At 37.6% G+C, this 22,961-nt stretch overlaps 1 protein-coding gene across 1 annotated transcript in view; it reads right to left on the bottom strand.

The window, feature by feature from the left end:
- POU6F2 (POU class 6 homeobox 2) overlaps window positions 1-22,961 on the bottom strand; it is a gene marked incomplete at its 5' end in the record, with an annotated part of 410,237 nt that overhangs the window by 220,311 nt on the left and 166,965 nt on the right. The window contains one exon of the mRNA XM_083378293.1: window positions 1,856-1,947. Coding sequence (XP_083234419.1) covers window positions 1,856-1,947 — 92 coding nt within the window. The remainder of the gene's footprint in view (window positions 1-1,855; window positions 1,948-22,961) is intronic.

Consider the following 22,961-nt stretch of genomic DNA (forward strand, 5'->3'; position numbering starts at 1 on the left):
AACACAGTGTTAAATGTTTCTGGCTTCCCCATTGACTTTGCTTGTCAGAAAGTCACAAAAGATGATCACATGACCTGGGGACACTTCAACGATCAAAAATATGAGTCAGTTGCCAAGCGTCTGAATGTTGATCAAGTGACCAAGGGGATGCTCTAAGAGTGTGAAAACAATCGTGTCATTTTTTTCAGTGCTGTTGTAACTTTGAATGGTCACTAAATGATCTGTTGTGAATGGAGTCCTACCTTATAGTTGTAGATGGAACCATAGTTAAGGTTATAGCTACAGTGCATTAAACAACTATACTCGGCAACTCTCCTTTTGATTACAAAATACCAAATCAACCAGGAAAAATGAAACTTTGGCATATTTATTCATTAATAGAAGAACATTTATCTGGAAAATTCTGTCTTATTCATAGATCAATACTGTTGCTAAAGACTGGGAATGTTATTGCTAGAGAACCTTTTTCAGTTCGATGTAGCATAGGGTTCATATTAAAAATGAACAACTACTTTCCATACATAACTCCTTAGTTTTTATACATTTATTTCATTTTATTTTTATTCATTTATTTCATCTAAGTATTTTTATTATCTTTCATCTGAATAACACAGAAAAAAATATATTGACTTTTTAAACATGATGGTTAACTAAAGCATAAATGTTAATTGCAATATTTGTATTACAGGAAAACCATTGATAACTCCTGTTTGGAAACACTACCAGGGGAAAGAAATTAAAAATTATAATTAAACAGATGAAACCAAACTTTAAAAACTGCACTCAAGTTTTCTTTTGTATGAATAATTTCAGCTCCTTTAAATTTATAGCATATTTTCTAAATTCAGGATAATGCATTATTGTTGTTTTCTGAATTCTTACCATCTTCTTCATATCTCATTATAATTATACCAACTCAAACTGATCACAAGACTTCCTGAACAGTATTTTTCTCCTTATTTGGTTGAGATAAAACTAGGTAACATACAATACCTAATTATTTCCTTAAAAATAAAGTTGAGGTCCCAACCAATGAAAATTTCTACACTATAAAGATTTAACTGCCCAGTCTACAAAAAAAATCCATAACTAACTATTCAGTTGATTAAAAGAAATGATAACAGAAAGCATCAGTAATTGAGTATGGAATCTTTTCTATGTATAGTATTCATATTATCACTGATCTACTATTCATCATACTTATATATAATGTTCTCCTTGCATGAGTGTCCAATAATTAATATTCTTGGTTTTCCTCCATTCTGAAAACTTTTGTCTAACTATAATGCTTAACATTCATGAAAATAACACAGATTGTTCAAATGAAATACACTAAATTAAGTTTAAGTTTATGACCAAAGACTGCAGCTCAAAATGTCAGCTTTTTAATTTTATACACCCTAAGCACTACAATTTATTCATAAATTTGTTGAGTCCAAACTGAACTGAAACAAACTCTATGGATAGCTGTTAAAGTGAAGAAATTAAAAGTGAAGAAGTATTAAAATTGCATGTTCATACATTTAAATTAGAAAACTGGTGTGAGGACCTATTAACTAAATGTAACAGGCAAAATTATTCAATCCCAAGTGAAGCAAAAAATGTAAACTTTCCTTGAAAAGTATACCAATCCATACCTTATTTTTGTAAAAGAATGAGAAACAAACTTTTCTCTTAAACATAGACAAGCCATATCCTTGTAGTAAAAGGAACAAACAAGCAAAACTCCTGAATTGCTGTGTATAAAATGTCTACTGACATTTGAAACTGAAGCATGCGGTCATTGTTATATGCTGCTTGTTTTTGATACGAGACCTGCTTTCAGAAAAGCTTAGATTCAATGAGAGAAACTTACCTGGGGTCCAAGAGGGAATGTTGGATGGGATTTACAGGATTGATGCTGGTCAGAAATATTTGTATTGCACAGCGCTGTATTTCCTCTGGCTCCTGGAATTTAAATAAAAAATTCTATCTTAATATTTAACCTGAGGACCAACACATTACATGTGATGTCATATAGCACCATACTAAAATCATATGTCAAGGAAATTTATCAATAACTCATGTGCTTAGTTTACTTATCAGATACATAAATTATGCCAACATTCATTCTGTCCAGGCTCATCTTTTGGACTAATAAGAGAAATCAGAAAACAGTGAAACTGCAGCTATCATCACCACTATTATGTGGCTTATACAGCCACTTACAGGTGGTTTGTACAACCATTTACAGGAAAGCTTTCTTCATAAGAGAAAACTTTTTCAGAATCCTAAAAAGCAAGTAAAAGCTATGTTAATTTCACTGAAGAAAAGGATCTATGCCAAAGTCAAATCACATCTATTTACCTTCCCAGTAATAAAATACATTAGATGTACAATATGAGTTCCCCTGTAATCTATGGTTGCAATGCCATTGGATTTCGCATAGACACAAAGAGTATGATTGCATAAGAAGTGCAACTGGGTACACAGAATATGAAATGAAGGCATCAATATTTTGGGGGTGTCAAACTGCCGACCCATGGGCCGGTTGCATCATACAGAAGCCGTACCCATCCCAGTTCCACCAATGCGAAAAAAGTTGAGATATGTCATGACACATCACATGACATGGCGAGTTTGACACATGTGTTTTAGATTATACCATGGTCCTCCACAAAACACAAAAAGTGGACATTACAGATATGAAAACAAACTTGTAAACAATGTATAGCATACCAAGGACCATTTTTTTCTGTCGCGCTATTTGATTGCATTTCAAATAAGATGCTCAGAATGCAACAGTGCCATCCAAAGTTCCATCACCTCAAACCAACTGAAGAAAGGAATACAAGTACTCCTCAAATTAGGATCATAATGGAGTCTGCCCATCACAGTTGTAACATCTGACAGTTATAAATGACTCATGACAAACCTGGTTTTTCATTTTTTTGTGGCATCTTTTGTGGTCATCATGGTCATTAAGAAAACCAATGGTTCACAATGGACTGGTTTTGCTGAAAACCGGAAGTAAATTCCAGTTTTCAGCAAAAAAAAAATCATGTGGACAATACAATTGCAAGACAATACAAGCAGTCATAAATGTGATCCAGTTGCCGAGCTCCCAAAGTGTAGTTATGTGACTGTGTGAACTATTGGAACTTAAAATCTGAATTGTAATTGCACTCCAGGGAGGTCAATTGTAATTTTGTAAGTTAACCAGTCTGCACAGGTCAAGTGGGGTGGATGAAGGTTAGTGTGGATCATAAAGAATGCATGGGGGTTGCAGAGGTATGTGAGAGGAGCTGCACTGATTGGACATGGCCCATGGGAGGGGTGGCATGGATTGGGAAGGGCACCTGGGAATGAACAAGAGATGCTATAACAGGACAGGGATGCCATGAGTGGAGGCAGGTGAGGAAGGATCTGTGAGGTTGCCCAAGAGATGCTGCATGGATTGAGGATGGCATATGGGTCATAGGTGCTGTTTTTTTAGCCCATTTGAGATAACCTGATTCCAAAATTGTCCCCCTGATGTAACATTTCACCCAGTTAAAGGTCATAAAAATGAATTTTAGTTATGTATAGATTAAGCAACAGGCCTGCTGTCTCATTTCCTTCATTGAATAAAATTGTGAAGAACAGAAACAAACAATAAGCAACAGCAACTATTTGATAGCCTTACTACTGCATTTCTACTTTAAATGTCTTTATGAATATTTTTAAGTCTAAACTGCAGGTTCACCTGTGTTTTAACTTTTTATGATCAGTTAGGTGAGGCCATGTAACTGGGCATGCAGTTATATAGGTTTTTCTAAGCATAAAAGGTGACTATGAAAACACTGGATGGCAGCTTCCCATAGGATCCCACAGAATCTCCACCAACCATGGCCAAGCCACTAACTATTAAACCAGAATGCAGTGTTTCTTTCACTGATTTTCAATGGAATGCACGGCAACCATTCATCCTGATATGGTAGCAGCTTCTATGATCCCTGACACTAGATATAAAGCTAAACAAGATCTATTTAAGGTGATGTCAGTTAGTAACTACACAGGATTCAGGTTTAGCACATGGAAACCTGAATATTAACCCTTTCCTTACTGCATAAATCACATTTTCATCCAACCAAATAAAGTTCCAAGTGTTTCTAGCAGGACGTTTGTACCCATAGAATGATAAAATTCCATCTTCTGTTTAAAGCTATTAGCTTTAAATAGAAGTTCCAAGCTCCATAGTATGATTTTGTCTGACTAATGGGAAAAGTTAAACAAATTAATCTCCATTGCCTTTATGCTGTCTTCCGATTCATCATGATAATCACCCAGAATGGGAGAGAAATTAATTTTGGTTTTTTGAGTTATTGGTCAAACTGTTATCCTTTGTGCAACAATGCATATATTAAATGAAAGGTGTACACATTACTTTTAAATTTTAGTGCAAATGATCTTTAAAAACTTCAAAATAATATGAAAATAAGATACAGTTAATTTAGACTAAGAGGAAAGAAAAACTGAGAAAATCAAAATGGAAAGAGTTATCAATCCCTAATGGCTGACTATAAAACAGCATTACCATCTCCCTCTGAGAAAGCTTAATTCTTCCTGTTAAATGCTTCTGAGATAGCAGTTTCTCTATGGCATTGTTAAATGCAATTACAACAATAATAATTCATTTTTAATTGAATTTACATGACTAGCTATTTGTAGTATAACTAACAAGAAGTTACAATTATCAACAATATAAAAATAGCAATTAAAATATATTGAACCAGAGGAAGCTCATGTATCTAAAAATAAATCCTGTAGTCAACTAACCACATAAACCAGTTAAATTCTTACCCTATGGCTGCACATATCATAATATTTGAAAAAAGATAGTCACATGTCAGCCCTGATTCAGATTCAGCTAACAAGAACTTTATATAGTGGTCATTGACAGAACTACTCCATGCACAGAATTCTGGGTATTCTCCACTGAATGAGTTGGATATGGCAGCCTGACCCAAGTGATAATCAAAAGAGTATACAGTTGCCTCAACTGTGCTTCCAATTCAGCATTCATACAGTGTCTGTCTAGACCAGGGTGTCAAACTTGCAACATCACGTGACACGTCATATCGCGACTTTTTCCCCATTGCCGGCAATGGGGTGGGTGCAGTTTCGCCATGGCGTATCTGGCCCATTGGCCAGCTGTTTGACACCCCTGTTCTAGACCTAAGTCTGCTTTCACTTCTGTATGTTTATTAGGTAGATTAATATCTTTCAAGCAGGATATTAGTAATAAATAAAACTAATTATTATTTAAAATAATTTATGCAGCAGGTTTGTATGATTTCCTGCTTCTATGTAAGAATGAAAGCCAATCTCCAAGAAGCAAAAGGCATATGGGTGGTTTAAGAATGACATAACAGTGACAATTTTTAGGATTTTTACCATATAGTTTAGTATGATTTTATTCTCTTTGATTTAACTGAGAAGTATAGAAATGAATGTCTAACCCACCTTAACAAGAGCTTTTTCTCCATAATGTCTGTCCTTTAAATAACAAGCATAATATTTTTACTACCACACCATAATCCACAAAGAAAAAAGAAGCTGATTCTGCCATACTTATAAATTTTAAAGAAGGTATTATCTCCTCATTTAAAATAAATTCTTTTATATATTCTCTGAGGGGACAGACTTATAAATAATGGAAATGTGAATAAAAACATCACCACATTAAGGTACAAATAAAATAGATTACTACATATTATTCAATTGACTCTTATCTCTATAGTGATGTGTCAATCTTAACAATATTTTGCAAAGAGGTTAAGCAATACATGGGAAGAATCAGAAACTACTGGATCCAACTAATTTGTAACTAAAAAAAAAGAAAAAGAAGAAATGCACCTTATATTGGGACTACCACAAAAGTCCCTGAAATTTCTACCCTGACTTGATACAAATGCACTGTTTTTCTTATAAAAAGATTTCAAAAATATATTTTGCATATAATAAGCTGAGCCTTAGATGAAAGTCCCACTTAATCCCTGAGATCCATACCAAAAGAAGTACATCATTTCATCCCCAAAAGAAACATCACCTGAAATTCTCAGATTATGGCCATGCTACAGAAGAGCCAGCAACTGATCTGCTTGCCGCCGACGCAGCTGATCAATGTGCCGGTGAATGACTCACCCATCTTCCAGGATCACCTCATAGGAGAGTGGTCCTGACACCTTAATAACCTTTGTTGCCACCCACAAAGCCCCTTGCCCGTAATTATGGGCCCAAACCCAGTCACCCACTTGTAAGCTTCTTGGTGCCTTTGGCTGTGCAGTGTCTGAGGTGACTCTGTCAGGGTGCAACCTGTCCAGTTTGGTAATTAAAGGCCTGCCCCAACAAGCTTGCCTGGGCTCTTGCCCATGGTGGTGCAGGGTGTTCTATGTTGGCAGAGTAGAAAATCGGCCAACCTGTGGTGCCAATTCCTTGTGACAATTCATTTCAGGGATTCCTTGGTTGTGCAGACCATGCGTTCTGCTTGACCATTCGATGATAGGTGAAAGGGAGCTGATGTGGCATACTTTATGAGGTTTGCCCTGAGGAAGGCCTGGAATTCTGAAGTGGTGAACTGAGCCCCATTGTCAGAGACTAAGACGTCTGGAAGCCCATGTGTTACAAATATTCTGCGCAGCACCTGGATGGTCCTAGCAGTAGTCATAGTGGAAATTGGTACAACTTCTAACCATTTAGAGTGGCTGTCGACCACTATTAAAAACAGCTGTCCCTGCAAAGTCAATGTGGATTCTTCACTACGGTGTGTGAGTTTCCTCCCATCAGTGCACAGGGGCCTGCGGCATCTCCGGTCTGGATTGTTGACACATGTAGCAACCATGTACTTGGGCCTCGATAGCTTTGTCTAGCCCTGGCCACCAAAGGTAGCTCCTCACCAATGCCTTCATCTGGACTATTCCCAGATGGCCTTCATGCAGAGACTGAAAAACCCTGGGCCTTAACGAGCTAGGGACTATGACTCTACTTCCCCAAAGAATGCACCTTTTATGAGCTGAAAGCTCATCCTTTCTCATGAAAAAACTTTGAAATTCTGGCCCTGGACATTTGTCCACCCATCCTGTGTGAACCCAAGTTAGTACGCAGCTAAGTGTTTTGTCATCTGCTGTCTCAGCAGCTATATCTTCAGCATGGAGAGGAGACTCTGGCAAGTCCTGTATGACTAACATGCATGCAGCTGAAGCCGGATCTGGCTCCATGTGTGGCAAGGGCAATCTGCTAAGGCCGTCTGCATGGCCCATTTCTTTGCCCAGTTTGTGAATCAGCCTGTATCTGTAGGCTGAAAGGAATATAGACCACCTCAGCATTCGAGGAGACAGAATCTGAAATGTCTGCCTGTTTGTAGTGAACAACCCTAGAAGTGGCTTGTGGTCTGTGAAGACCGTGAAATGGCCATACAAATCGTCATGGAACTTTTTAACCCCAGCCACAATGGCCAAGGCCTCTTTGTCATTCTGCGCATAATTGTGCTATGCAGATGACAGGGTCCTCGAATAATAAACGATTGGAGACTGTTTCCCATCAGCCAAGAAATGGCTCAACACAGCCCTGAGCCCATAGGGGGATGCATCACACATAATGCAGACTAGCAGCCTTTCGTTAAAATGAGTGAGCACTGAGTTCGAGAACAGCAGTGATTTGACTGCCTGGAAACTACTTTCGTGCACATTGGTCCACTCTCACTGAGCTTTTTTGTCTAAGAGCCAGTGTAACAGCTTTGCCACTGCAGCCTTATGTGGGAAGAATGCATGATAAAAATTAAGAAGGCCCAAGATGGCTTGAAGCTCTCCTTTGGACCTAAGGCTTAGTGCTTGGTGAATCACTTTCAGCTTTGAATCTGCAGGATGAATGCCATCGGCATCGATGCGGAATCCAAGGAATTCAGTTGACTGAAATACTGTGAAGGCAATCAACATCTGGGCAATTCCAATCATTAGATACACAGATGGAATAGTGGACTGGACTCAAGCAGAACTAAAAGCGATGGATAGGAAGACCAGAAAAATAATGACAATGAATCATGCCCTTCATCCACACAGTGATATTGACAGACTCTATCTACCAAGACAAATAGGTGGATGTGGAATGCTGCAAGTACATCAGATGGTTGAAGAAGAAAAAATGGCATTGGAAAAATATCTGAAGGACAGTTATTAAGATGCACTGAAATTAGTATATCAGGAAGGCTTACTGACTACTGGAGAGACCAAACAGGCCTACAACAAAGACCAAATGAAGAACAGAATAGAGGCATGGGAAGACAAAGCACTACATGGCCAGTCCTTTAAAAAAAAATAGCTGGGAAAGCAGATAATAAAAAGACCTGGCAATGGCTAAGAGCAGGAAAGTTGAAGAAAGAGACCGAGGGACTAATTCTGGCTGCACAAGACCAAGCCTTAAGGACAAATGCATACAAAGTCAAAATTGAGAAGTCAGCAACAGACTGTGAGTGCCACCTATGCAAAGAAGCTGAAGAAACAGAGGACCAGTTGGTAAGCTGCTGCAAGAAGATCACACAGACTGACTACAAGCAGCGGCATGACAAAGTAGCAACAATGGTACATTGGAAGATCTGCAAGAAATATCATTTGCCTGTAAGCAAGTACTGGTGGGATCATAACATAGAGAAAGTCATAGAAAATGATAAAGTTAAACTGCTCTGGGGCTTCAGAATTCAAACAGACAAGCACCTGCAACATAACACCCCAGACTTAACAATTGTCGATAAGAAAGACAAAAAAGTCTGGATACTGGACGTGGCAGTGCCTGGAGACAGCAAAATAGATGAGAAAGAACTGGAGAAGATAACAAAATACAAAGACCTACAAATAGGCAAAGGCAAGCAAGGGTAGTACTAATAGTAATAGGCACCTTGGGTGCAATCCCAAAACAAGTGGAGAACCAGTTGAACACCATTGACATTGACAAATTCGTCATTAGTCAATTGCAATAGGCGGCTTTACTAGGAACTGCTTCCATCCTGCGGCGATATCTATAATACCATCATGCTGCTGCTTGTAGTCAGTCTGTGCGATCTTCTTGCAACAGCTTACCAGGTGGTCCACTGTTTCCTCAGCTTACCAGGTGGTCCACTGTTTCCTCAGCTTTGCATAGGCAGCACTTACTGTGTGTTGCTGTCTTCTCAATTTTGACTTTGTATGCATTTGTCCTTAAGGCTTGGTCTTGTGCAGCCAGAATTAGTCCCTTGGTCTCTTTCTTCAACTTTCCTGCTCTTAGCCTTTGCTTTCCCAGCTATTTTTTTTAATGTACTGGCCATGTAGTGCTTTGTCTTCCCATGCCTCTATTCTGTTCTTCATTTGGTCTTTGTTGTAGGCTGGTTTGGTCTCTCCAGTAGTCAGTAAGCCTTCCTGATATACTAATTTCAGTGCTTCTTCATCATTGTCCTTCAGATATTCTTCCAAAGCCATTTTTTCTTCTTCAACCATCTGATGTACAGTACTTGCAGCATTCCACGTCCACCTATTTGCCTTGGTAGATAGAGTCTGTCAATGTCACTGCGTGGATGAAGGGCATGATTCATTGTCATTATTTTTCTGGTCTTCCTATCCATTGCTTTTAGTTCTGCTTGAGTCCAGTCCACTATTGAGTCCAGTCCACTATTCCATCTGTGTATCTAATGGCTGGAATTGCCCAGGTGTTGATTGCCTTCACAGTATTTCCTCCATTGAGTTTGGACTTTAAGATCTTCTTCACTCTCTTGATGTATTCACCTCTAATCTTTTTGTTGACTTCAGTGTGCTTGATGTTGTCAGCTTCTAAGGATACCCAAGTATTTGTAGTAATCTTCCTCATCCAGACTCTTAATGTTATTTTTGTGGGGCATTTTTATTCCTTCAGTTTTCACTATTTTTCCTTGTTTGAGAGTAAGTGTGGCACATTTGTCCAAGCCAAACTACATTGTAATATCTTGACTATATATATGGACAGTGTCCAGCAGTGATTCTATTTCAGATCATGTTTTCCCATACAGCTTCAGATCATCCATGTAAAGGAGGTGGGATAGTCTGGTAGATGTTTTTGATGTTTGGTAACCATGTTCTGAGTCATTCAGTATTGTTGACAGAGGAAACAGTGCAATAACAAATAGTAGTGGTGATAATGAATCTCCTTGAAATATTCCATCATCATCATCATCCTCATCATCACCATTATCATCATCATCATCATCATCATCATCATCATTGCACAGTCAGCCAGATGTTCAGGCTGGATTTGGCATTTTTCTCAAATCAACTAGTTGTCATGTGATCAACTAACGTCCCAAAAATAAAACCAGATTATGTCTGACAAAGCTTTCAGACAAGGAATTAGATAGGAATTAATACATAGTTTACCTAAGGTATGATAATTTATTTATTTAACTATCAGAATAAATGCTAGTGTAACTCAGTGCCTAAGAAACTAAGTTACAAGACATTGTGTGGATTAATTTACCTCTGATTAGAACTTTATCGAGCACTTTACATGCACTCCCCATATGAAAATGCATAGAGATGAGGAGTAGAACTTTTGTGATTTAATAAATACTAGCATATCTAGCCATCTCATTATATGAAAACAGATACTATTCCTGGGAACTTTAAAATTTAAAGAAGCTGTAAGGAGAACTGTACTGGATTGGAACTGGTATTATCTCTTACTGTTCCTGTCACAACCTTCATTGGCTGACAATATGTACCTTTTCTGGTGTTTTCATACCAAGGATATATATTGCAGGGGGGTTTCTCTGTGATAATTTCAAAAAATCAAATGAGCTTTATTTTGTGAAAGAAACACAAATAAGACCATTTGGATCATCTAAGCATAATGTCATTTGTTTGAAAAGGATGTCAAAGTTTATATTCATCTTTCACATGATAAGCCTGATATCTGCAGGTTTGTAAATATGCATTTAAAAACTCAACCTCTGACAGTTAAAATAGAATAAGTAATAAATCTCTTTAAAGTTGCTTTAAAGTTGCTAAGCTTCCTGTGTAATAAATACATGATTACGTAAACTATTCTTGCTGAGAAACAAAGCTGGGTTTCCTGTATTAACCATCACATTCTTTTACAGTTGTCTGAAATCTCTCTTAGAAGTTGACTTTGCTAAACTTTTGCTCATGCAAGACAACAGATTTTTTCTATTTCCTACATAACATGTACTTAGCAAGGCATCAGCAATATTCCCTTAATCTACTTTATATATCAAATTTCTGATTTAGATATTATGGTTGGCTGCATAGTCAGCCAAATAAATTAGACTGGATTTGGTATCCCCCCCCCCAAGGACTGGGATAGGAAAATGTTTGATGGTGTAAAGGTCTTGCAGGATATAGGCTGTTCCAAGTAAGCTGTCTTTTGCAGTTGACTGATGGTGATTTTGTCAATTATTATTATTGTTGTTGTTTATATAATCATCCAGGTGTTTATAATTTTGATCAGGTATTACTTAATGAAGAAATCTGAAAATCTAAAAACTTGACATATATTATAGTCTTATAAATGAAAGGCCTAAAATTGGGAAATGTCCTTTCTTCCTATTCTTTTTCCTCCTGTAGAGTAGATTTTTTGCAACAGTATGAAGAACATTCTGAAAGTATGATAGTAACAGGAATGAGTGCACCATTGGGAGACTTGAAGTATCAGGCTAAAGATAGATCATTATGGAGAAAATATAGGTGGATGTCCCTCCAAAATTGATGAAAAAAGAAGAAAACTGGTTGGAGAGGCTGCCAAGAGACCTACAATAACATTAAAGGAGCTTCACGAATTTCTGGCAAGTACTGGTTGTGTACTACATATGACAATAATCTTTTATATCGTTCATATGTCTGGGCTGTGGGATTGGGTGACAAGATTGAAGTCTTAAGAAAAACAATCCAAGCCCAGCTACATTTACAAAAATCTACATCAGGTCTAATAAAATCATTTGGGAAAATGGTCTGATGAGATTAAGGCTGAACCTTTCCACCATAATTCTAAAAAATATGTGGGTGAAGGTTCATTCTCCAAGCTGTTGTGTTGGTTTCTGAACATTTTTTTAGCAGGCTGGATAATATCACTAGTGGGAATCAACTGGTTCGCAACAGTTCGGCAGAACCGATTACTAATTTTTTGTTGACTTCAGCAAACTGGCTGAAGCCCTAGCCCTTTTTGGCAAGGCTCAGAATGGACCACCAGAAGTGCCTTGATGCCACTTTTGGAAGTCCATTTCTGAGCCTCAGAGGCCTGGGGGAGGCCTCTCAGACCCAGAATGGCCCACTGGAAGTGTATGGACACCACTTCTGGAAGTCCGTTCTGGGCCTCAGAGGCCCACGCCTAGAATGGACTTCCAGAAGCAGCATCCACACAGAGAACCAGTTGTTCAGGTATCTGAATCCCACCACTGGATAATATCTTCAGTGGGGTTTAGGGGATGCCATTCTCAGTGTTCTTCTGTTTATAAAGATTTCAGCTGTGAGTGTGTCAAGTGAAGGTCTTGTGATGAGTCTTGTGATGGGTCAGATGTGAGGCATCAGTGAATCTTGTGATGGGTCTTGTGATGGGGAGGTTACATCATGTCAGGGTCATTGAGAGGTGAACTGCTGGGGGGGCTTGCATGCCTTGGTTAAGGGTTGGTGTTGTCTCTGATTGGCTGTGCGGTTGATTTGAATTCTGAAATATTGTAGGCTGGTTTTAGGTCAATGTGTCTGTTGATGAAAGTGTTTGTTGAGTGTGAGGCTTCAATGAACTCATGAGCCTGGTGAGTAGTAGCATGGCTGATGATATTTGTGTTGCTCCAATTGAACTGGTGCTGTTTGGTCTTGGGATGGCTACAAATTAAGGATTTGGGATCGTGGCATTTGACTGCCAGCTGGTGTTCCAAAAAATATATTGGCACAAAAACCACACTGTGCATCACCAAAGAACACCATATCCATGTTGGTGGCAGCATTATGGTTTGGGGCTGTTTTTTTTAAAGCTGTTAAGCTTTACCTGTTAATGTGGAGGAAATTATGAAAATTTCCAAATATCAGTCAATTTGGGCACAAAACCTTCAGACCTTTGCTAAAATGATGAAGATGAAGAGCATTTTCACCTTTCAACACAATAAGTATATTTCCAAGTCAAAAAAATAATGGCTTCATCAGAAGAAGATCAAAGTTTTGGAATGGCCTACCCAGATCCTGGACCAGAATCCAATATGATGACCTGTAGGATGACCTGAAGGCTTTGCACAGGAGATGCCCTGGCAATTTGTCAGATTTGGAACACTTTTGCAAGGAAGAGTGGGCAAAGTTTTCCAAGACAAGATGTGCCATGCTGATAGATTCCTACTACAAAAGACTGAATGCTACCATAAAATCAAAAGATGCTTCAATAAAATATTAGTTTAAGGGTGTATGCACTTATGCAATCATTTTAGTGTAAGTTTATGTTAATATTCCCCATAAAAGACTTCAGTTTGTTTTTCAATTTAATTGTGCAGCTTATAGGTTATATTAAAGATGGAAAAAATCTGAAGTGATTTATCTTGCTCTGATTCTTTTACATCTCAAAAATCTGGCATTTTAACAGGGGTCCGTAAACTTTTTATATCCATTGTACATAGCTTTGTTTCAGTATTAGAAGGTGTCTTTTTTCCATACTGTTGCATCGAAATGTTTGCTTTGCTTATTTTAAGTTTAATTTATAAGTAGCACCTAATTTGTCATTTAGCAATGCTTGTAAAATAGCACACAATTTTGTGTGTATGAGTACAGTACTGTGGCTTTATGCCATTTTTATATGTGATTATTCATGCTGGGGTTTTTTTCAGGATTAAAGAGGAATGTATCATCTACAGTATTTCCCTCTTGTCTTTTCTGTACCTTGTAGCTTTTTTCTTAATGTAGCTACTGTATAGGGATTGCCCCAGGGGGGAAAATGGGGGGAGGGGGTTGAAAGCCAGAAAGGAAATTGGTAGATTGTAAACTGAAAACTGAGTAAATGCAGCAAAGCAGCAATTTCAAGCTGGCTAGAAGCACCATCGCACCCCACAGTCCAGTTGAATTTATTCTTTGATTTCTATTACTGTCACTGAAAGCACAGGTAAAAATACCTAGAAGGAAAAAGTACATCCAGAAAATATTCAAAGGAAGACCTTTGTTGTTTCTTTGCAGTGTTTTTAACATGGATGCAATGGGGCTATTGGGATTGCAACAGTAGTAACAATTAAGTGTTATTTAGAAAGTCCATAAAGAACACAGCAATTAAAGGTAAAGATTTCCCCTGTCCAGTTGTGTCTAACTCTAGGAGGCAGTGCTCATCTCTGTTTCTTAACTGAGGGAGCCAGCGTTGACATTTCCACAGTCATTAGCCAACATGACTAAACGCCAAAGCACAGGGAATGCTGTTATCTTCCCATCAAAGTGCTACCTATTTATCTACTTACATTTCCATGCTTTCGAACTGATAGGTGGGCAGCAGCTGGGGCAATAATGGTAGCTCACCACATTGTGCAGTGCTCACGTCTCAAACCTGGACTGTCAGCTTTCCAGCTGACAAGTTCAGTGTCTTTAACCTCTGAGACATTGCGCTCCCAATAACACAGCAATTAATTAATTAATAAAAAGTACTATAGAAATTGGGAAGAATCTGAATATGGCACAGTATAAACATAGGTGGGTGTGTTGAGGACAGCTTTTTTTAATGAGTAATCCTATTTTACGGGAGCCACTTGTTTACAATTTCCTTGGAGTCCTCTCATTTTGATTATGGTAAAGTCTGGCAATTTGCATATGGTAAAGTCTGGCAATTTGCATTTACAATACTTCTGTATTGTAACATTCACAAAACCCTTAGTAATGTATAAACTGTCAAGCAGCTTGGCTTGGTTGAATTTCTTCCAACCCAAGCTGCTTGAGAGTTTATACACTGGACATACATGTAATCCCAAATTTTATACCCCAAAATATTCTAATAGGTTAGTTCCATTAATCTCTACTGCACTCAAGTTAAGGCTATTAAGTCTGTATCCAGACTAATCTATTTTAGCAACATTTTTGCTTCTTTTTCTTTTAGATTTGAATTAGTTATAATTCTTCTACCATTTTAGAAAACAGATACATGTCACTTTGGAGCTGTAGTGTGCCATTATTATTTTTTCTTGTCTTTTCCAGGTAAATAAGAGGGCTGGGTAGCAAAGCAATTATGTGAAAACGATATTGTAAAAGCATGCTCTTTATTAAAAATAGGCTACCCTCACTTGCCCCTCCCAAGTAATGCACAGATCCCTCTAGTAATGGTGCATGCATCTTTTATGAGCTGGACCCTTTCCATTGTAAGTTCTGGTTTCTTTTCTGCTGAATGCATTAGCACACATATAATCACATTAAGGTCACAAAGACCCTATCAATTTTCTGTGAATTCATACAATATTTCATTTGCTGTTAGCACCACTGAATGTAGTGGCGATAAAGGTTGCCTGTTAGAAGATGGGCAGTTGAATGCATTATTATTTTATGTTGGGCAGCTGATCCCTCGTGAAACAGACCAGACAATTCTCTAAATTAGACTTCCTTTCCTTCTATTCTGCAAGCTTGCTAAATGCCAATGGCAGAGCATACTAAAAAAATTTCTATTATGTGGAACCATTGCTACTGTTTGGTATTTCTTTAAAAAGAAAAACTACTTATCACAGTAGTATCTTATGATATTTGTTTCTCTATCTGGAAAATGAAACAATTTTAATTTGCAAACACAGCATCCCAAATTTTGACTATTCCCAAGTCACTGATGTTGGTTTATGACCATAATAAAGATTTTGATTTGACACATGTACTTTATGCATTACTTGGTTTTATCTGCATACAAATTTAACTATCAGAAAAGCCTACTTAATGTGATGACTGCAATTGACAAATACCATCTATAAAATTACACCACTGCTAGCTAGAAATTAAAAAAATCTGTACTTCAGAATATATTTTTTCCTAATATATGGAGAGAGGGAGGGAAGGAAGGAAGTTCCCAAAGAAGAAGCTGCAAACAAATCAAGCTTAAGAGCCATATTATTAAAGCAAAAATATAGTGTGTTGTCCTCTAGATATTAAAGTAATGTAATTCTCATATTTCTTCTCACTGGCCTTATTGACTAGGTATTACATGAACTAAGAGTTCAATAATATTTTTAAAAAGTAGCTTGGAAACACAATGAATCTCTTGAACTGTTCAGCAACTTACTTGCAGTGCTTAATTGTGGTCGGGAGCTGAAAAACTACAGTACTATTTATTCATTTCATTCATTTTTTATCCTTACAAGTAAGTAAAAACTTGTACCAAAATTTCGTTAGCAGAAATAAAGAATAGTTATATTTACAATAAATATAAAATGACACAAATTCTTTCAAAACACCAAGGCAAATCATAAGGCAAAACAGCATCAATTTAATCAAAACTTCATTTGCTGAGCTAACCTATAACAAGATAGGGAGATCAAATGGGATTGACTTTAATGAGTCCCAGTCCAAGATCATGTGAGCAATCTCGGTAAATTTTAATCCATCTGGGGCAGAATGGCTATAACATGACCTCTTTCTGCTTCAAAAAGTTGGATTGGGGCATTTTTCTTAGACCATAATTGGTTGCTGCAATCATAAGCTTTGGATGGATGGAAGATGGAGGCAAAGAAGAAATTATTTTCCCTGAATAATGGGAGAGATCAAGGAAGAGCAGTGTCTCAACCCAAACTGAATTTGCTAAGGATTCTTTGAGCTTTTTGACTGCTGCAGTCTGAACAAAGAACTGCTATGGTTAAAAGATCAAAAACAAACACATACCACTGGGATGAGGTGCTAATGATGGGTTACACAGAATCAAAGTAAGGTTACCACCTGATTGAGATATTTCAACTTTACTGTCCACCTAATCAGGGTTTATGAACATAAGTATGTCTTATAGCAAGAATATAAGTTCTCTTCTTTATTCAAAAGGTCAGTGTTTCTATTTCTCTCTAGAGCATTCTCTCTAGAGAATTAGTAGGTTCTTGGTTATGTAATAAAGGAGGTGAGCAAGTGTGTTCAAGAGTCTTTCCAGAGAAATTCTGACCATTTATAAGAATTCAATTTCTATAGATGAAGAGATACATTTAATTTTTAACCCCAAATAACAAGTGTAATTTCTATGGATAAAGCAAAGCATGTTTTGCATATTTTCCCAAAGACAAGGGTAACCAAATCTACTGAAAACAATTGGATGGAATATGAAACTTACCACACTTAACTTTAATGGAACTTTGCTATCTGGTAAATATGTATAGGGCTGTATAGTTACATATAATGCAGCCCTCAAGATGATTTTAGTAACACATACTTTCATATATATATTTGTATGATTGTACCCATAGCTTTTGGCAAGATCTTGGTCCTGTCTCTTTTTTTCATTCAGATGCATCCTTTGTTCTCCTGCAATTCTTCTCTATTATCATGGGTACAGCCATTTCTTTTGAATATCTATTGTTTTACCTTGGATGTGGCATGTGGAATTCCAGACATTTGAAAGAATAATTCAGCAGTCATTCAAGTGATTTGCCAGGGGATTAAAAATTCATTGTTTGGCAACAAAAGATCAAACTTGTGAAAAGTTTTCACCTACAAATTAACTGTACCTTTAAATTAATTTCTGTAATGACTGGTCATTAATATTTAATATATTCTTACCAAGGAATATATTGCTTCAATTCCCCAAGCATCCAACATTTAATAATGTGGAAATAGTTCATTGTCTTGCCATCCCTAGGACTGGATTTGCAATAACAAGTAATGTTAAATGTTATTTTTTTATTTAAAAAGATCAATAATAAATAAATACATAAGCACTTCCCAGCAGATTGCTCCTGATGCTATTTACAAAATTAAAAAACAACAAGGGAACAACTGGGGATTTTATAACCATTTCATTACTACCTCTTTAATTGTATATGGTGGAACTGCATAATCTGTTTATTGAAAATGAAATCTTTGGAACTGATTCTCCCTATAGGCATTTACTATAAGCATTTGGTACAATAGCACAGCATGTAACGTAATATTAACATTATATGCATCAAGCTCTAAACATCCCTGTGGCTTCCCTGCTGGAACCAAACATTTACTAAACCTCTTGTGTTCAGTTACTGCATTAAATTCCATATCTAATTTACAGACTGTAAAATACAATATTCACAGATAACAATAAATAAAGGAAGAGACATTCTGAAAACACAAACACAATTGGTACTAGGACAAGCAAGACAATACCTAATAAAATGGAAATAAACCAGACTCTTCCAGGAAATGTGAATGAGTATGAGTCACCTGGATAGAGAATTGGTTATTTTCTGCTCAACTATGCAAGCCTTAGTCGACAAACAGAAGTTATGTACTAACCAAACTATAGTACTGAATATTTTCTAATTATGATATTATTTGTTAAAACCCAGGTGCTTTATATCTGTGGAGAATAACTTCTTATAATTTATCCTGGAATCTTGAGAAAAACTATTAAAAGAGGTTGGATTTCATTCTCTGCCTCTGCTGAGAACACTATCTAAATAAACGTATTAATATGTTTGGTTGTAGAATCTATCCCAACAAGTTTAATCAAAAGTAAGAAAAACTCACTTGAAGACCCCTTACCTAGTTCTTATTGACTTTATGCATAAACTATAAATAAATTTAAAAAACCAGGTCATTTAAAGTAGATCAGTGGTGGTACAGTTTAGTTTCCAGTCCTGAAATCCTTGTTGCTCTTCTCTGCACTTTTTCTAGATTCTCAACATCTTTTTTCTATTGTGGTGACCAAAACTGCATGCAACATTCCAAGTGTGGTCTTACCAAGGCATTATAAAGGGGTACTAACACTTCATACCCCTTTATGGATTACTGCCTTGTCATCAAAAAATGATGTCCTTAGCATCATGGGGGATTGGAATGCTAAAGTAGGAAGCCAAAAGATAACCGGAATAACAGGCAAGTTTGGCCTTGGAGTACAAAATAAAGCAGGGCATAAGCTGATAGAATTTTGTCAAGAGATTACAATGGTTATAGCAAGCACTCTTTTCCAACACCCCAAGAGACGGCTCTACACATGGACATCACCAGAAGGTCAACATAGAAATCAGATTGACTATGTGCTCTGTAGCCAAAAATGAAGAAGCTCTATACAGTCAGTAAAAAACAAGACCAGGAGCTGACTGTGGCTCAGATCATGAGCTTCTCATTGCAAACTTTAGGCTTAAATTGAAGAAAGTAGAGAAAAGCATTAGGCCACTTAGATATGAACTAAATCATATCCCTGATGAATATACAGTAGAGGTGACAAATACATTTAAGGAATTAGATATAATAGAGTGCCTGAAGAATTATGGACGGAGGTTTGCAACATTGTACAAGAAGTAGCAACTAAAACCATCCCAAAGAAAAAGAAATGCAAGAAAGCAAAATGGCTGTCTGAGGAAGCTTTGCAAAACACTGAGGAAAGAAGGGAAGCAAAAGGCAAAGGAGAAAGAGATACACCCAATTGAATGCAGAATTCCAGAGAATAGCCAGAAGACATAAGAATGCCTTCTTAAGTGAACAGTGCAAAGAAATAGAAGAAAACAATAGAATAGGGAGGACCAGAGATCTCTTCAAGAAAATTGGAGATATGAAGGGAACGTTTCATGCAAAAATGGATTTGATAAAGGACCAGAATGGCAGGGACCTAACAAAGGCTGAAGAGATTAAGAAGAGGTGGCAAAACTACACAGAAGAACTATACAAGAACGAGCTTAACTTCCAAGATAACCATGATTAGGTGGTCACTGACCCCGAGCCAGACATCCTAGAATGTGAAGTGAAATGGACTTTAGGAAAGCTGAGTGACAACAAAGCTAGTGGAGGTGACAGTATTCTAGCTGAGCTATTGAAAATCTTAAAAGACGGTGCAGTAAAAGTGCTACACTCAATTTGCCAGCAAATTTGGAAAAGCAGTGGCCACAGGATTGGAAAAGATCAGTTTACATTCCAATTCCAAAGAAAGGCACTGCCAAAGAATGTTCAAATTATCGGACCATTGCATTCATTTCACATGCTAGTAAAATTATGATTAAAATCCTATAAGCTAGACTCCAGTAGTATGTGGATAAAGAACTACCAGAAGTACAGGCAGGATTTCAAAGAGGCAGGGGAACTAGAGATCAAATTGCCAACATACGCTGGATCATGGAGAAAGCTAGGGAGTTCCAGAAAAACATCTACTTCTGCTTCATTGACTATGCTAAAGCCTTTGATTGTGTGGATCATAACAAATTGTGGCAAGTTCTTAAAGAGATGGGAGTACTGTATGGGTGGGGGCAGTCTTAGGGATACTTTGGTTGGGCTGTTTACTAATGGCTCTCTGGCAGTTACTTGAGTGGGTATTGCTTACTTGATTCTTAGTCTGAAGGTGACCTTGGAGTTAATCTATGCTGATCTGAATGTTGATTACTGGTGGAAAGGTGCTGGAGTCTTTTTCTCTTTGGGGCTGGTTGATTGCCTCATTTGCATAATCTTTAGATGTTGTTAATGTCTGTGTGTCTATTGATGACTGATTTGTCAGCGTGCCAGCTTCTAGAAATTCCCTGTCAGTTTTTTTTTATTTGGCCTTGTCTAGTTTCCCAGCTGAAACTATGGTTAAATCTGTCTATGTGTTGTGATATTAAAGAATTTTTATCATGCCTCTTGGCTGCCAGTTGATGTTCATGGATGCATTCTGCCAGTTTTCTGCAGTTTTCATTTAAATAAAGTCCTTACACAGCTTCTCTTGTGGGAGATTGGGTTGTTGCTTTGGTAGTGGAGCTCCTGGTTAATATGGGTGGTTTTTCTGTAGACTTCCATTTCTAGTTTGTCGTTGTGGTCTCTGCTGATCAGGATGTCTAGGAAGGGTAGTGAGTTGTTGTTTTCTTCTTCTCTAGTAAACTGGATTACTTTAAAAATGTTATTAATGGTTCATTCAGTGGGTGTTCTCTAATTGGTCCTTTTATTATGGTGAAGTTGTCATCTACATATCTGATCCATATTTTTGGTTGTATTTGTGGAAGTGTTATGGCTTCTAGATGTTGCATGATGACCTCCTCTACAAGTGCTGAAAGCGGTGATTCCATAGGCATCCCTTTAATTTGTTGATAAATTTGACTATCAAATTGGAAATATGTACTTAAGCAGAGGTTTATGAGATCCATAATCCTGGGTATTTTGATCTTTATGTATTCAGTTAAGTCAGGTATACTGTGAAGCAGTGCAGTCATGGATTCTTTGGTTAATTCTGGATCAATAGATGTGAACAGGGCTGTGACATCAAATGAGTCCATAATTTCGTCCTCATCTATAGATGTCAATGCTGCAAACATTGACAGCCACATTCCTAATTGTTTGAAGACATTGTAATGGAGTGTTGGCTTCCTCTTGTGAGATGCCCAAGTTTTTTTGTTACTTTTTTTGCAATGTTGTATGTAGGAGTCCCTGATAGAGATACGATTGGACAGAGGAATATGCCAGGTTTGTGTATTTTGGGACGTCCGTAGAAGTGTGGGAGGATAGGTTTGCTGCTTCTCATCCCCCACTGTTCTTCTTTGGTAATTTGGTCTTTCTTAGTGAGGTCACTGAGTGTTCTCTTGATCTGCTTGTCTAGTTTTTGTATTCTATTGGTGTTCACAGGGATGTAGGTTTCTTTGTCCTTCAGTATTTCTTTTGCTTTTTGTTGGTATTGTGCTCTGTCCATAATCCCTGTGGTTTGGCCTTTGTCTGCAGGTAGGATGATGATGATCTGGTCCCTTTTTTAGATTTGTGAGGGCTGCTTTATCTTGTGATGTAAGTTGATTTTGTTCCTGTTGTCTTCTGATCTGTGCAATGATGCTTTCTTGCACCTCTGTGGAGAGTTTGTGGCTACAAAAAATTCTAGGTGATTGGCATCACCTATATTATAGCAGAGTCCTTTTTGTAGAATCCTGTGTTCTGCTGTGGATAGTGGGCAGGTGGACATGTTGACCACCCATTCAGGTTCTGATGTTTCTTTGGTTCTAGAATTGAGTTTCTGGAGTTTGCTTTCGAGTTTGGTTTTTCTTTTCCTGTCATGTCTCTGGGATGTATTCATGATGGTAGTGGCCAGTGTCTCCATGTGCTCTGGTGTAATGGTCTATTCCAACTGTTCTTTGAGGTTTGCTATGGTGTGCAGATATTTTTTTAATCTGAGCTGTGTGTCTGTAATTATGAGCCATATCATTTTTTGCTCACATTTTTGGGCTATTTTCCATCCAACTGGGCAGTTGATTGGTGGTTTGTACCTGACACTGATAGGTAGGGCATGCTATCATAGCATTCATGCAGGAAGAAAAGTTGTTCTTTGGTGGAACGGTGACTGCAGGCAAATTTTTCCCATTTGCGTGCTCTCTGAAGCACTTGACACCCATATGGTACAAATGAAGGAGAATAGATCAGAGTTAAAATGAGGGGTCCATGGTGTTCTTGTACTTGCTTGTTTTCTTGGAGATGTTTCATTGCCCTAACTAGGTAACATCATCAGTGCTAGTAAGGAGTGCTGTTTATTGCCAGTTTATATTCTGTCTTGCCTGTCTGTGTGGGTGGGGGAGGTCTTAGGGATTCTTTGGTTGGGCTGTTTACTAATGGCTGTTTGGTTGTTTCTTGATTGAGGTATTGCTTATTTGATTGTTGGTCTGAAGGTGACCTTGGAGTTAATATATGCCGATCTGAGTGCTGATTACTGGTGGAGAGGTGCTGGAGTCTTTTTCTCTTTGGGGCTGTTGATTGTCTCTTTTGCATAGTCTATAGATACTGTTAATGTCTATGTGGCTATTGATGGTTGATTTTTCAGAGTGCCAGGCTTCTAGAAATTCCCTGTCATTTTTTGATTTGGCCTGATCTAGGATTGTCACATTTTCTCAA

This window comes from Vipera ursinii, assembly GCF_947247035.1.
Source record: "Vipera ursinii genome assembly, chromosome: Z".
NCBI classification, from domain to species: Eukaryota; Metazoa; Chordata; class Lepidosauria; order Squamata; family Viperidae; genus Vipera; species Vipera ursinii.